Here is a 15,412-nt window from a genome sequence, read left to right as displayed (position 1 = left end):
AAATGTCTCAGCAGTATTTGCCATATTTTGAAATTCAAGTCTTGGGGGGAGGGGGGAGTGATATAGCTACTTTGGAGAATGATCTAGCAATATTTAAGAAAATGTAAAATTAACATTATCTCTGAACCCTGCAAGGAGACTCCTGCATGTTCCAGAGACCTTGCCCCACATGCCACAGGCAGCTCCGTGCGAGGAAGCTCTTTGCAGCCTTGTGATGGAGAAAAACTGAAAGAACTCAAATGCCCCCCCAGTAAGGGAATGGCTCAATATTAAACTTGGATGCTCAAGCCATGGAATACTAGACAGCAGTTAAAAGGAAGAAATCAGCTCTCTATATATCCATGTGAATAGATCTCAAATCTGTGTTGGACAGACAGGGTGAGTTACAGAAAGATACATGCAGACACCTACATTTAGGTAGCTTTAAAAGCCACTATAGGACACAGAGACAGTGTAAGCGAATGTGTAAATATGAGTATCTGACAGGCAGGAGAGCACAGCAGATAAGAACCCAGACAGACTCTAGAACCAGACCGCCTGGGTTCAAATCATGTCTCTACCACTTACTATCTGTGTGACCCTGGGCAAGTGGTTTAGTGTCTCTGTGCATCAGTTTCCTCACCTATAAAGGGAAGACAATAATAGACCCAGCTTTACAAGGTTATGAGGACAGAATTAATTAGCATATTGTATTAAGCACTTAGAATGGTGCCTGTCTCAAAACAAATGCTATATAATATCTGCTATTGTTGTTATTAAGTATTGCTTTAAAAAGAGCTGGAGGAATACATCAGTAATGGTGGTGCGCTGGCTCATGTCAGGAACAAGATTTGGGGGCTAGTCAAAAGGGACTTCAGCTGCCTCAGTCATGCGTTGCTTCTTTGAGTCAAAAGGACAAGAGATGAAGACACTTGATAACCTGTGAATGGGTGTCACTATTGTGTCATGGGGACACGTATTGTTTACTATATTATTCTTAATGCTTTTTCTGAGTTTTTAAAATTTCTCAAATAAAAAAGGAGCAGAGTCCGTCATCATTCATAGGATTACACCTGCAAGGATGGACATCAATACTTTAAGAATGCTTTAGAACTACCCTGTCTAATATGGTAACCACTAGCCACATGGGGCTCTTTCAGTTAATTAAAATTAAAAACAAACTAAAATTCAGTTCCTTGGTTGCAGCGGTTACATTTCAAGAGCTCAGCAGCCACACGTAGCTTGAGGCGGCAATATTAAACAGCAACAGATAGAGAACATTCCCGTCATCACAGCACGTTCTATTGGATAGTGCTGCTCTGGAGCACACATCTCAGAAATGCGGAGAGCTGAAATTCCTCTCACTCCCTTTTACACTCTGGCCCCAGGTAATTCTAGGGCACCTTCCAAAGGGCACGTGCACAGAAAGGATTTTTTTTCCACCTTCCTCCTTGAAATACTTAAGTCTCTCATTTTTCGATTACTGAGCCACTGAGAAAGTGTCTTTTCCAAGGCTCTGACAGTAGCAGAGTTTGCAAGAGTTCCCGTCACTGGGAATGAACTCAGTCCAGCCCGACTCTTCCAAAGACAGTGAGCGACTGGACCTGCCTTCCAGGTTGTAGGTGTTACCTGTCTCAGTGTCACATGTCACCTGTGAATTCAAGGCGGGGGGACCACTCCTTACAAACTGGATCCCACCTCAATCTTTGTCTATTTGTCGTAGGTGAACTGCTCCTGCTTTCCAGTGCCATTTGCCTGCTCTGCGGGGCGTGTGGCTGCCCAGAGAAGTGCCGCTGTCACTCAGAGGCCGTAGACTGCAGCCGACAGGGTCTGGCTGAAGTCCCCTGTGGTTTGCCGCCTCAGACTCTAACACTGCACTTACAAGATAACCAGATCCACCAGCTTCCTGCTTTTGCGTTTAGGTCAGTGCCAAGGCTCGTGACCTTGAACTTGTCCAACAATTCCCTGTCGACTCTGGCCCCTGGAGCTTTCCATGGTCTTCAGCACCTGCAGGTTTTAAACCTAACCCAGAACTCCCTGCATTCCCTGGAAAACAGACTTTTCCATCCCCTCCGACAGCTGAGGGAGCTTGATCTGTCATCAAACAACATGAGCCACCTTCCTACATCCCTGGGTGAGCCTTGGGAGAATCTAACCGTATTTGCAGTTCAACAAAACCAGCTTCAGCACCTAGATCGAGCTCTCCTAGAATCCATGCCCCACGTGAGGCTTTTGTTTCTCAAGGACAACCTCTGGAAATGCAATTGCCACTTGCTGGGTCTTAAACTCTGGCTGGAGAAATTCGTCTATAAAGGTCAGTAATGTCTATTTGGAAACCCCCATCTGTGAGTTCAGCCTGGGAGAACCTCACCTATTCTCTATGCATTAGAAGGCATGTTGAGCAGTGTGCAAGAGGTCCATTTAAGCTTTTCACATCGATGTCATTTCATGGTATGGCAGAAGACACAAGCAGGTCATTAGAGGGTGTTTACATTCAGGTTTTCAAAGTCATCCACAAAGATGAGTCACAGAGGTATCTTTCTACTGTTTGATTAACACAACATGAAGTTACTTATCTGGGAACTTTCAAGGGAGAAATTCAGTCACCACCTGAACAGATGCTCAACCCCAAAGTAGCATCAAATTCTAATTTTTATGTGTAATCCAACTGGGGGCATAGGTATCTCTCCCTTGGGTTTTTTTTTTTCCCCCTCTATGTCTGTTTCTACCCATTACCAAAAAAAAAACAAAAAAACAAAAAACAACAACAAAAAAAAACCCACTGCCGTCAAGTCGACTCCAACTCATAGCGACCCTACAGGACAGAGTAGAACCACCCCATAGAGTTTCCAAGGGGCACCTGGTAGATTCCAACTGCCGAACTTTTGGTTAGCAGATGTAGCTCTTAACCACGATGCCACCAGGGTTTCCTTCTACCCACTGGGTAGCTATAAATCTTCCCTAAGATTATCCTTTCTGTTTTAGCAAGTACCACCGTTACTGAAATGGGTCCAACAGGGCCCCTCTCTAAAGTTACTACTTCTTTAACGAGATGCCAAAAGCAAACCAAGGGCTCCTAGAATATTAAAGGTGGAAGGGCTCTCGAGATCACCCAGGGATCAGCAAACTACAGCCCGAGGGCCAAATCCAGACTGCCACCTGTTTTGTAAATACAGTTTTTGGAACACAGACATGCCTATTTATTATGTATTGTCTGTGGCTGCTTTTACATGAAGCTGAGCAGTTGTGGCAGAGACGGTATGCCAAATCTTAAATATTTACTATCTAGCTCTTTCTAGAAAAGTTAGCCGACCCCTTCAAACCCAAAGCTACCCTGTTATCAGTAAGAAACGGAGGTCCAGAGAGGTTCAATGACTTGCTCAAGATCACAGATGATAATAGAATGCATGGCATTTGGCTCTTGGCCCTAGATTCTTTCCTCTACATCCCAGTGCTTCTCTCTTCCTAACTTTCAAGCCATCATTCATTCACGCATTCATTCTTATATCTGAGTGCCTCTTATGTGCCAGGCACTTTTCTAGGCACTGGGAAAAGAGCAGTCAACGAGAAAATTCCTATTATCATGGAGATTACATTCTGGTGTAGATATATGAAGGGGCTCCTGGGTGGCACAGAGGATTAAGCACTGGACTACTAACCCATCCAGAGATGCCTCGAAAGTAAGGCCTGGCAATCTGCTTCTAAAAGGTCACAGCATTGAAAACCCTATGGAGCAGTTCTACTCTGCATATTTGGGGTCATCGTGAGTCAGAATTGGCTCGACAGCACTAACAACAACCCAGAGACATGTTAAATACCATAACAAATAATACAGTTCAGATAGCAGTTATGCTACGAAGACAAGGTAAGGGGAAAGAATGTCATGGGATGGGGAGTCCACTGTAGATAAGATGGTCAGGGAAGACCTCTCTAAGGACGTACTATTGATTAGCAGGACCTAAATCATGAAAAGGAATGAACCATGAGATAATTGGGGGAAAGGACACTGCATTAGCTTACTAGCGCTTCCGGAACAGTACCACACATTGGTGGCTAAAAAAAAGAAAAGAAACATTATCTCATGGTTCTGGAGACTAGCAGTCTGAATTCAAGGTGTCAGCCAGGCCACACTCTCTGAAGGGCTCTAGGGGAAGCTAGAGGAAGATCCTTCCTTGCCTCTTCCTAACTTCTGGTGGTTCCTTACCATCCCTGGTGTTCTTGGCTTACAGATGCATCACTCCAATCCCTGCTTCTGTCTTCACGTGGTGGGTCTCCCTTCTGTGTGTTCTGTCTCTGTGTCTCTCCTCCTCTTTTATAAGGACACCACTCATCCTGGATTAGTACCCACCCTACTCCAGGGCGACCGCATGTTAACCGATAATATCTTCGAAGACCCTGTTTCCAAACAGGGTCATATTGACAGGCACCAGGGGTTAAGACTTTACCATGAGGTTAGGACTCCCATCTTTCTGGGAGACACAATCCAATCCAACAGACAACAAGTGCAAAGGGTCTCATGGGAAAGTAAGCTTGGCTGGGCCGAGGGATAAAAGAAGGGCTAGGACAGAGGAAGAGAGTGAGAGAGGGGACAAAGATAAGGCAACACAAGAACTCAGGGGCCAGATCACGTAGGAATGTGCAGAACAAGGCTAGGATGTTTGGATTTTACTCTAAGTGACATGGAAAGCCCTGGAAGACTTTTAATCAGGGGAACAACATGATCCGATTGATTACATTTTAAAAGGTCACTCGGTGACTCTGGCGAGAGCAGTCCACAGGCTGCAGAATAAGAAGCAGAGAGATGAGAGAGAGAGCCATTTCAGTCATCCAGGCAAGAGACAGTGGTGGCCCAAAATAGCGCGGTGAAAAGAGATCACCTATGGAGGATATCTGGAATATTGAACTGGGAGAAATTGCCAATGGGTTGGAGTGGGAGAGGAGAAAAACAAAGTGAATTAGGAGATGCTTTTTGTTTTCTCCTGCAGGAGTAACCAGATAAATGGCAGTGCCATTAGCTGTTAGGGGGCAGATGGAGGGGTGGGGGACCAGGTAAGTGTGGGTGGGAGGTAGCAGGTCAGGAGTTCAGTTTGGGGCATGGCAAGTTTGAGATGCCCACTGCATACCCAAGGGAGGTGCTGAGTTGGTGGCTGCACACTGGCATCTGTAGCTCAGGAAGACGTCAGAGCTACAGGTAAGAACTGGGGCATCGATAGCACCCGGCTGGTTGCAACAGTTACACAGAGGGAACCAGCTCAGAGCACACAATGGGTTCCAATTAACAACACTGAATTAAGAATTCCTCACCACAATTTCTTGAGCATAACCAGGATTGTGAGGATTGCACAGGACGGGGCAGTGTTTCGTTCTGTTGTACACAGGGTCGCTATGAGTCAGAACCGACTCAACAGCACCTAACAGCAACAACTGAACAATACAATCCAGAAAACCAAACCCATTCCCACCGAGTTGATTCCGACTCACAGGGACCCTATCGGACAGAGCACAACTGCTCCACAGCGTTTCCAAGGCTGTAATCTTCAGAGATGCAGACCGCCCCATCTTTCTCCTGTGGAGCTGCCGGTAGGTTTGAACTGCTGACCTTTCGGTTAGCAGTGGAGCTCTTAACCACTATGCCACCAGGGCTCCTTCAACAATACCACAGAAATAATATATCACTAACCAGCTAATGTTAAAGTTAACCTACAACGGCAGCTTTCTCTGGAGGAAGGTAAAATCAATATGGGGTAATGAGTCTTCCAAAAACCAAACGAAACCCACTGCCCTTGAGTCAATTCTGACTCACAGTGACCCTATAGGACAGAGTAGAACTGCCCAACAGGGTTTCCAAGGAGCGGCCGGTGAATTCCAACTACCGACTCTTTGGTTAGCAGCCATAGCTCTTAACCACTGTGCTACCAGGGCTCCAATTAGTTTAAGATGTGCCAAAACAACTAGAAAGAAAACCCAAATGGATGCTAAACGTGGAACACAATCTGATTACCCATATATTGAATAAAGGCAAAATAAGAAAGCAGATGTTAGTCAAGAACTTTCTGAAGAAAAATAAACAGACACAAACACTAACTGTGTCAGTCAGCGCAGGTTACATGCGGTCACAGACAGCTCTGGATCTTAGCAACGCCACAGAATAAACGTCTGTTGCTCAGTCATTTCGGAGTCCAAAGAAACTGGTTTTCCATGCAGTCATTCAGGGGCTTAAGCTCCTTCCAGCCTGTGATGCTGCCAACTTCACCACACGGCCTCTCTTTCTGGTACCATGCTTCCTAAGACTCTTCAGACCAACTTTGTCAAGAGGGGTACCAATATTTGCAGCCACCCTGGAGGAGGTGTTTAAGGTAGCCAACAGAAACTGAGCCACAGATCCTCGGGGAGTTCTACCCAGAGAGCTTTACAGGTGGACACTGCTGAGCGTCACTGTGTCAACTCCTCTGGCCTCACAACACTCCAGAGAGGAGGAAGTGGAGACAGACAGTGAGCAAAGAGGGAAAACCTGGGACCAAGGGGGAGGACAGGGTTTGGGTCTTCATTCTTCCATTTATGACCTGTGTGAGCTTGGACAAGAATGACTCATTATAGCGCAGTTGTGAGGACTTAAAAGTGCTTTGTAAACTATCAAGTCAGACACACGTATGATGTTTTTACAGCAGAAAATTTAGGCAGAGAAGTTTATTTGCCCAAGGTCAAACAGTACATCAGCAGTCCAATGAGGCAAACAGATTCTGTTAGCCCAACGTTCTTTCCAGAAAAGAATGGCTACGCACCCAAATCCCCTCTGAACACCAGCAGTCTACATATCTGAGGAAATCAATCACCTTACAAGGAGTGGAAACTGAGTTTAACAACCCGTTGGAAAGTTCGCTACTCAAAGTAGTAAATGTTTCAAGGCCCGAGGAGACACATTAATTAAACTTAATCCCATGAACTAAATTAATATTACTGTCAAATCTTCAGATACACAAAAGACTCAAAGGGCCATTCCACCTCCCCATTTGGCATTCCTGAGTAGTGCTGCTAGACACATAGGGTCTTTGTAATTAACACACAACATCACAACAATGGCCATTTGTTCTTTTTTTTTTTCCCCTGAGATTTCCAATGGGAATTTGGTACAAAAGATTTCTTGTCTGGAGGAGTTCATTAGGGGAACAGACACGCCACTGCTTTCGGCAACACTGCCCTCAGTGTTGGCATCCACGCCCTCCTTCTTGTCAGCTTTTGCATTGTTTCTCCCCCAGCATTTATTAGATAAAGGTAACTTGGCTTCTAATGAATTCTTGGTCATAAGTAATTGCCAATTTAGTGTGTGGCATTTTTAGCATTCAGCCAATTTAGAAATCCTAAAATATGCTCGTTAAATTCTTTGATTGCAGGAGGAAAAAAAAAGGTACTGTATAAATTCCATCTGCCTCCATTTTTGCAGCCTGAATATTCTGGAACTCAGTTGTATCAAGGCTCTGTTATCATCCTTTGCTCTTGTTTTTTAAAGGGGGAAGGACGGATGGCGTCATCTGTGCGTCACCAGACACCTGGAAGGGAGAGAACCTCCTTACAATCCCTCACGAGCTGTATCTGCCCTGCCCTTCTCCTCCTCCGGACCTGGTACCGGCACAGGCTCAGCAGCCAGGCTCTGCTCATGGCGCCGCCCTGAGGCCTCCAGAGAGCCGCCCCGCAGGGGAGCTCGACCACTTGGAGTGTGAGCTCAAGCCCAGACGGAGGCCCGCCAACCTGCGGTACGCCGCGGCCACCATCGTCATCACCGGGGCTGTGTGTGGGATTGTGTGTCTCCTGATGCTGGTGGCCACCATCTATGGCTGCACCTACGCGGCTATCACAGCCCAATACCCTGGGCGACCCTTGGCTCCAACTGATGAGCCTGGGGAGACGGGAGGAAAGGAGCTACTTGACAGCTCACCAGCCTGAGCACTTCATCGCAAATACAAATGGTTCTTTTAGGCCAGGAGAAAGTGTCTGAGTAGGGCTTATGTGTTCACTGTAACTGCCTCCTTTTGCTTTTTCCAAAGTTGGAAGGGAGAGTTGTATCTGTAAAAAAATATTCCTGGGAAGAAATTTATGCCTCAGTTTTAAAAATACCATAGATGAAATAGAGATGATACTTGTGCTCTGTGCCTGTGAAGCTATGGCAGTTTTTCCATGGGGAGTGGGTAGGGAAGGCCAGACGCAGAAAGGGAGGATATCGTCTCTCTCAGGTCCTTGTCCCTGGACTGAGCTGCTTTTACAGAACAAGACAACTTCAAACACGTGTGCCAGTCAGCATTCCTGGGAGCTTTACGATCCATGGGAAAAATGCCCAATTTTGAGTGCTTGAGAAGAGGCTGGTGATATTACCCGAGGGGCACTGGATGCCTCTATAATTCAAGTTCATGCTAGATTGGTGATACTTTCAGATGTTGTATACGTTATATATTTAATGGGAGGGTCTGATGGTTGGGAATTGCGTAGCTTGCCACAAGTGTCAGATTATATTTAATTTTCTAAATCAGAAAACCATTTGGGGCTTTCTAGGCCACAGAGGAAGAAGAAGGTTCCATGTCTGGATAATGGGACTCAGGCCAGAGTCTGGGGAAGTTTTCTGATGCGCGGGTAAATAATATATAAACAAACACCAGGAGGATGGGAAGCTGGAATTCAGGGCAGATATTACCAAAAGGCCATATCCACCAAGTGATTGGAACCTTCCATTTATAAGCCGCACAGCAGGAACGAATTTAGGGCGGGCTGAGAGCGAGATAATGGCTTTTGTGGATCTGTATCTACATAAGGAGCACAGAGTGCATAGCCCTGTACAACCACACCCACCCATGAACAGACGAAGCAATCAGTTTACCCACTAATGAAACGCAGCCGTGTGAGGGTGGAAGCCAGCAGCTGTTGACCACCACCCAGATTTTCTGCTCCACACTCTGGGATAGGAAGTAAGGAGGAAGTCTGAAGAGAGTGGGAATTACCAGGAGACTGGAGATTCGTGGCGGCAGCCATCCTGAACATTATTTAGGCCGTGGTTTAAAAAAAACAGGTGTGGCTTGCTTTACTTTCAGAGACAGGGTCCTGAAGAGTTGCATGCAAAGTGAATTTTTGTAAATTGAATCATCATTTTAATGCAGCAGGGGAGCTCGCTATTTAAAGGATCCTTTCGTGGAATCTTTCTGTCATGGAAGTAATTGGCTCCAGATTTGTGCATTTTGTAAATTTTCATTTTTCTCATGCTTGGTTTTCTTAAAGTGGAACCTACTGGCTGTCTCTCATGATACCTCATCTCATACTTAGAGTCACCTGTTAGTATTAAAATCATTTCACAAAGGAGGGCATAGCACAGAGGAATTAAGGACATATTAGAAGCAGAGAACGGCAAATATAAGGCAAGCTGTCTCTTCAGAGGCCATGACAGACATCGCTAATCAATCAAGCACTCCTCCCAGCTGAGCCTCAATGCACCACAGATGCCTTCTTAAGACAGCACTGTAGGCAACCAGAACTATTCAATTGGAGTTGGTTCAAAGGATAAAACACATTTGCCATTCAGGGTACTGAGTCTACATTCACTCCTTCAGGCCTTGTAAAAATTGCTTTCGATACTAAGCCAGTTGTCCATTCCCTGACCTTCAATGTGAACAGAAGGTCCAGACATGGAGGAGTCTTTTCTGCTTGTCTTATACAGCCTGAGCCATGCCCACCAGTGTAAAGAGACCAGAAGGAAATGGACAGGTGAATCCATCACGCCCCACTCGGCAGGCCTCACACTCATGCACCTCTCCTCATCACAGAGGTGAGGTACGCTCATGTGGGCCCTACAGAGACCCATAGGCTAAAGACAGGCCATCTTCTTGGAGCAGCCATTTTGCTAGATAATTTCTCTGGGGGAAAGAGTTCAAACTTTGAAGGTAAGGTTGTTTTTGTTTTCCCTTAATGTTACAATAAACCTGGGTATAATTAAGGAGTAGATTGAAAAATCAGCATTAAGTTTAAGATTTAAAAAAGAAACCCCAGTCTTGTACTGGCTTGGTGCCAGGCCCTGGGTGACTCTTCTCAGCTCCCCTATGTGGGGCACGTCAGCAGGCGAGGCTGAGAATACTGCTCCAAGGACACACTGCCTGTTTTCCCGGTGAAAATCTTCCCTTCCGCTGCCCTGCATCGTGAAGCCTAGGCCAAGAGCTCAGTATGAGAAAAGAGATTTAGAAAGCCCTTTTACACGTTGTCACAATTCCACCAAACGTTTCCAGAGCTCCCACTGTGGACCAGCATGATGCGAGGGGTTCTGTGAGCACTGTTCTAGGTAATCCTAACAACCAGCCCGTGACGACTGGAACAGATATCACGTAAGTTGGAACTACAGAGACCAATGATGCACGCTTCCTCTCACCGCTATGACTGAAGAGTGCAAGGGCAATCTCCCCTGCCAGAGGTTCAGTGACACTGTAGGTCAGTCCTGTCACCCTGCCCACAGTGATTACACGAGAGAGCTGCCGATACACCAAAGAAAACTCCAAAAGTTGCTAGAACCCTTGCTTGTCAACACCCACGTCCTATTAGATTTCTAAGTACAGATGCTGACTCCGCAAACAGATTTCCTGCTTTATGGGTAATCTTTAAGGAAAATGATTAACTGAGGCATTCACATATTCAGATTTCTATCTTTTGCCTACCGTCACCGCAAACAGCAGTTGGCAACGAAAATAATTACCTACCCTGAAATGTCAACAGCCTTTCAGCACAGAAAAATATAAATCAAATTGTTTAGATTAACAAATGCAGAGTTATCATTTGTTAATATGAGGAATGAAATGTTTTAACTGTAGAGAACACTGCAGATGAAAAGACTCAATCTGCGGAGTATTCTGTGAGAACCACAAATTATCTTTCACAACTGCTACGGCTCATGAGGGGTAATTTGCAAACGCCTCATAGATTATTTTCAGCTGTTTATTGCTGCTGTCATATTCATCCATGTCCCTATAAAAATGCCCTTCCGTCTCAGAGCCTGGACAAAAATCATGATTGGTGTTGTTGCTGAAAAAGCTGCCTAAAATACGGTTTTTCATCCTACCTTCATGGGATAATATACTGTCCGCTGGTGCTTTTTGCTTTGCCAGAGATCACAAATTCACAACCCAGTTGCCATTGAGTCGATTCCAACTCATGGCGACCCCATGTGTGTCAGAGTAGAACTGTGCACCACAGGGTTTTCAATCGTTGATTTTTTGGAAGGAGATCACCAGGTCTTTCTTCCAAGATACCTCTCAGTGGACTCAAACCTCTACCCTTTCGGTTAGTGGCCAAGCATGTTAACCATTTATACCACCCAGCAACTCCACAAATTCACCATCGCAGGTCCAAATACATGCTGCAGCTACCTGCAGTGAGGCACAGGAGTGGGGAACACGAGGGATACGCCCAGACACAGAAACTGGGGAGAAACAGTTTTAAAAGAAAGTTGTTGAAATTAAGGCAAATATCACTGACCCTGCAGGCAGAATCTCATGCCTGTGATTATAAAATGCCAGTGGACAATTGGGTGTTTTATTTCTCCTTATAAAAATAGAAGATTGAAAAGTGACTCACATACAGACTTCCTCTTGAAGGTTCACGAAAATCAAATCTCATTGCTTCAAGTTAACCATGTTGCCCCAAAAACAAGACACCCTTGTCCTAGATCCTTAATATCAAAGGAAGTGGCTAAATCAATTTCTCAAATAATCTATCTGTAGCACATATTAACATAATTATACAACAACTGTTAGAAACCCATAACTCCCTGTTGCAGGTCAGGAAATTACTGTTTCCAGTTTGGTCAAACCCACCAGCCTATCCACTGCTAGATGCTATTAGACAGAACCTACCAGAAAATGATATTCCAACCCCACGTGGCATCACTGGGCTGAGGTTTATATGCACAACTTCAGGGAACCATCCTGTTTGACCTTTTGATGAAAACGCTTTATTTTTTTATGCTCAAATATCAATGAGGTCTCAAAGAAACCTGTCCTATTCAAAGAAGCAGTCTTACAATCCACCACTCCCCTTACAGATTCTTGACTGGACCATCCATTCCTGCTTTTCAGTCCAATGACACTGAATATTCATTTGGATGGATAGGATGTTGCCCAGCTACAAAGGTCTATCAAGAAGACCCAGAAAAAGAATCAGAGGATTGCAGAGCTGGGAAGGGCCTTGGAGAGCGTTCAGTCTACAGCTGGCAAATCCTGTAACAGTGACCACCAGTCTCCACCCACAGCAAACACTGCTAATAGATCATGGCAAGCTTATCTGCTGAGCCCAGACAAGACCTCAGAATCCTTTTAAGTCTGTTTTCCAGGTACACGCTAGTGATCAACTGGAGTTGACATATGAGATTAAACCTATCTGCTACTCTGATATAGTTCATCTCCTTATTTTACAGATGGAAAATAGAAGCAAGAAAAAGGAAAGGAACTCGCCAAAAATTACGCACATAATTAATTACAGGCCTGATAAATGTGGTTGCAGAAGCATGGGGTTAGCAAGGATAATACAACCCTTTCTGTTCTTTGTTCATTCTGTGTGAACTGCAACACTGAGACTGGGAGATTGTCCTATTAATTATCTGGATAATGACAATTATAGCATCATCATCAACATTTATTGAGCACGCAGCTTTGTGCGAGGTATTTTCTAGGAGTGAAACATACATTCTCTAAGGCTCATACTGACCAAAACGTGGGTATTTTACTACCATATTTCAGACGAAGAGACACCATTAGAGAGTTTGTCATCTACTCAAGGTTACACCAAAAGCAAGCGGTGGAGTAGGAATTTGGATCCAAGTCTTCCCAAGAACAAAACCTGGGCACTTTCCAGGATGTGACAGGTTCAAAGCAGTCAGAATTGGGATCCTTTCCCTGGCACTGCCAGCACTCACCTCAAAACATGGCAGGAAAAGAAACTGACCCACAACCAGGATGTCACTGCCAGAGCTCTGGGCTCCCCAGTACTCAGGGTGCCAGCTGAACGAGCTGAGACAAAGTGAATACACAGGATCCTTTCATCATCTATGATTCTACTGCGATGTTAAAGACATTTTTAGAATGGCTGGGAAAGAAACTCAGTTGTACTTTTGTAGCTATCTGAGATTATGATAAAACTGTACTTTAATATGCTGGCTAATAAGTAGCATTTCCCATTGAAAAACTCATGAAAACACAGAAAGAGGAAAAAACTTACAAGAAGCCTAGAAATTAGGAGTACTGGCCAATGATATCCAATGTTCCAAGAAGAACGTCCACCATCCAAAGCAGAGAGGTAACCTTGAAGTAGATTAGTGGAGTGTAAAGAAAGCAAGTTATAGTCTACACATCCCTGGGTGGCACAAATGGTTTGAGCCAGGCTACTAACCAAGAGGTTGGCAGTTCAAACCCACCCAGCAGCTCCACAAAAGAAAGCCCTGGCAATCTGATTTTATAAAGATTACAGTCAAGAAAACCCTACGGAGCTCAGTTCCACTCTGTAACACATGGGGTCACCATGAGTTAGAATTGATTCCATGGCAATGATTTTTTTTTTTTTTTTTTTTTAATCCATCCTTAGGCTACTATTCCTTCCTCTGAGACGCTGGGCTTCAAAAACCAGAGGGAAACCACCAACTCTATATGCAGGGTATCTGCGGACATTAACTCCAACAATACCTCCATTAAGTCCTTGCTGTGCTCATCCATTAGAGATGATGAATCTCAACAATGCAACATATAAAAGTGTGATGGTTAAGATTATGTGTGTGTCAACTTGGCCGGGCCATGATTCTCCGTGTTTTAATGTAATCATTCCCATGACTGAAATTATACTGTGAGTAGCCAACCAGATGAAAGGGAGTCTCCTTAGGGGTATGGCCCGAATCTGTATATAAGCAGACGTTCTGGCTTTTTGCTCTCTCTAGATCCCGCGGCTGCTTCCTGTCATCTCATCTCCCGTTCTTGGGACTTGAGCTGTCAGCTTATCTGCCGAACCTGGAACCTGAATTCGTCAATCTGCACAGCCTGTGAGTGGGAGCCCTGCTCTCCGACCTTCCAATCTTGGGCTTGCCGGCTTCTGCAGCTGTGTGCCTTGGGAGAGGCCTCTACGCTGATCCATGGACTTGGGACACTCTAGCCTCTACAATCGCATGAGCTGTTTCCTTGATATAATCTCTCCCTCTATATATATTTATACAATTTACTGGTTTTGCTTCTCTAGAGAACCCAGCCTAAGACATTTGGTACCGGGAGTGGTTCTAGAGAAACAAAATTGTAAGGATGAGTTTTCTAAATTGGTTCTCAAGTCTGGTTAGTCATAAAGACGTTGATGACTCTGCCTCCAGCAGTAAAGAGGTCACTGCTAGTCCATGGAGCGAGGTAGCGATACAAATACACAAAATATCACCACAAATAGATCAGGTATTGGTGAAAGGTGAGGCTCAGGGTGAGCACATGTGTGATATCTTTCTACAGCTTTGTCAGAATGAGAAGTATAAGGAAGCTGGTTGGTTTGTCCTACTTTCGCTAGACAAACTGATGAAGTAAAGAGATGCGCTCAGGGCTTCAGAGTCAAGGCTCAAGGGCCGCATACATGACCAAGGCTTCCACTTGTGCTTTGAAAGAAAGCCTTATTTCTTGTAGTAACAGAGCCGAAATTGCTGAAAACCAAACCAGAGTCTTATCATTAAGAGTGGCTGAATTACAACGCCAGCTCAATCGCAAAACTCGAGAGGTGTCTGAGGTTAAAGTAAGGGCATTGATTGGGAAGAGATGGGATCCTGAGACTTGGGATGGGGACATATGGGCAGATAATCAGGAAGCTGAGGACACTGAGCCTGTAAATTCTGTTGAATCACTCCTGCCAGCAGAACCAGTCCCATCTGAAGAGATTACTTCATGTTTGTCTGCTAAACCACCCTGCCCAGAAAAACCATTAGCCCCTCCACTCCCATCTGGGGAGATTAGCCCTAGCCCAGCTGCCTCTAAAGAGCACTTGCCTGAGTCATTGCCTGGAGCATCGCCTGAGGCAGATGGTTTACAAGATACTGCTGAATGTTCTCAAAACGATTCCACACTACCAATTCTGGCTTCTAGACCTGTAACTAGGCTTAAGTCCCAGTGAGCCCCAAAAGGTGAAGTACAAAGTGTGACCCAGGAGGAGGTACGCTACACTCCAAAAGAACTACTTGAGTTTTCTAATATGTACAAACAGAAACCTGGGGAATATGTGTGGGAATGGCTATTAAGGGTGTGGGATAATGGTGCATGGAACATAAAGATGGATCAGTCTGAGTTTATTGATATAGGTCCACTGAGCACAGACTGTTCCTTGAATGTTTCAGCTACAGAAGTTAGGAAAGGATCTAATAGTTTATTTGGTGGGGTTGCTGAAGCATGGATTATGAGGTGGC

At 44.9% G+C, this 15,412-nt stretch overlaps 2 protein-coding genes across 2 annotated transcripts in view; one reads left to right on the top strand and one right to left on the bottom strand.

Moving 5' to 3' along the window:
• The window catches only part of CACNA2D3 (calcium voltage-gated channel auxiliary subunit alpha2delta 3), a 1,058,385-nt gene that overhangs the window by 144,083 nt on the left and 898,890 nt on the right, over positions 1-15,412 (bottom strand). The window lies entirely within an intron of this gene.
• LRTM1 (leucine rich repeats and transmembrane domains 1) lies at positions 1,624-7,920 on the top strand. The gene is made up of 2 exons (XM_023734908.1): positions 1,624-2,293; positions 7,487-7,920. Exons 1-2 carry the CDS (start codon positions 1,624-1,626, stop codon positions 7,918-7,920), a joined length of 1,104 nt encoding a protein of 367 aa, XP_023590676.1.

The sequence above is a fragment of the Trichechus manatus genome, unplaced genomic scaffold (genome assembly GCF_000243295.1).
Source record: "Trichechus manatus latirostris isolate Lorelei unplaced genomic scaffold, TriManLat1.0 scaffold00001, whole genome shotgun sequence".
NCBI classification, from domain to species: Eukaryota; Metazoa; Chordata; class Mammalia; order Sirenia; family Trichechidae; genus Trichechus; species Trichechus manatus.
This window is presented reverse-complemented; position numbering and strand designations above follow the sequence as displayed.

Excerpts from the sequence above, each read along its gene's own strand:
- LRTM1 (XM_023734908.1), top strand. The coding sequence starts at position 1,624 with ATGTCACCTGTGAATTCAAGGCGGGGGGACCACTCCTTACAAACTGGA. Across the intron at positions 2,294-7,486 it reads GGAGAAATTCGTCTATAAAG|GGGGAAGGACGGATGGCGTC; the intron begins GTCAGTAATGTC and ends TGTTTTTTAAAG.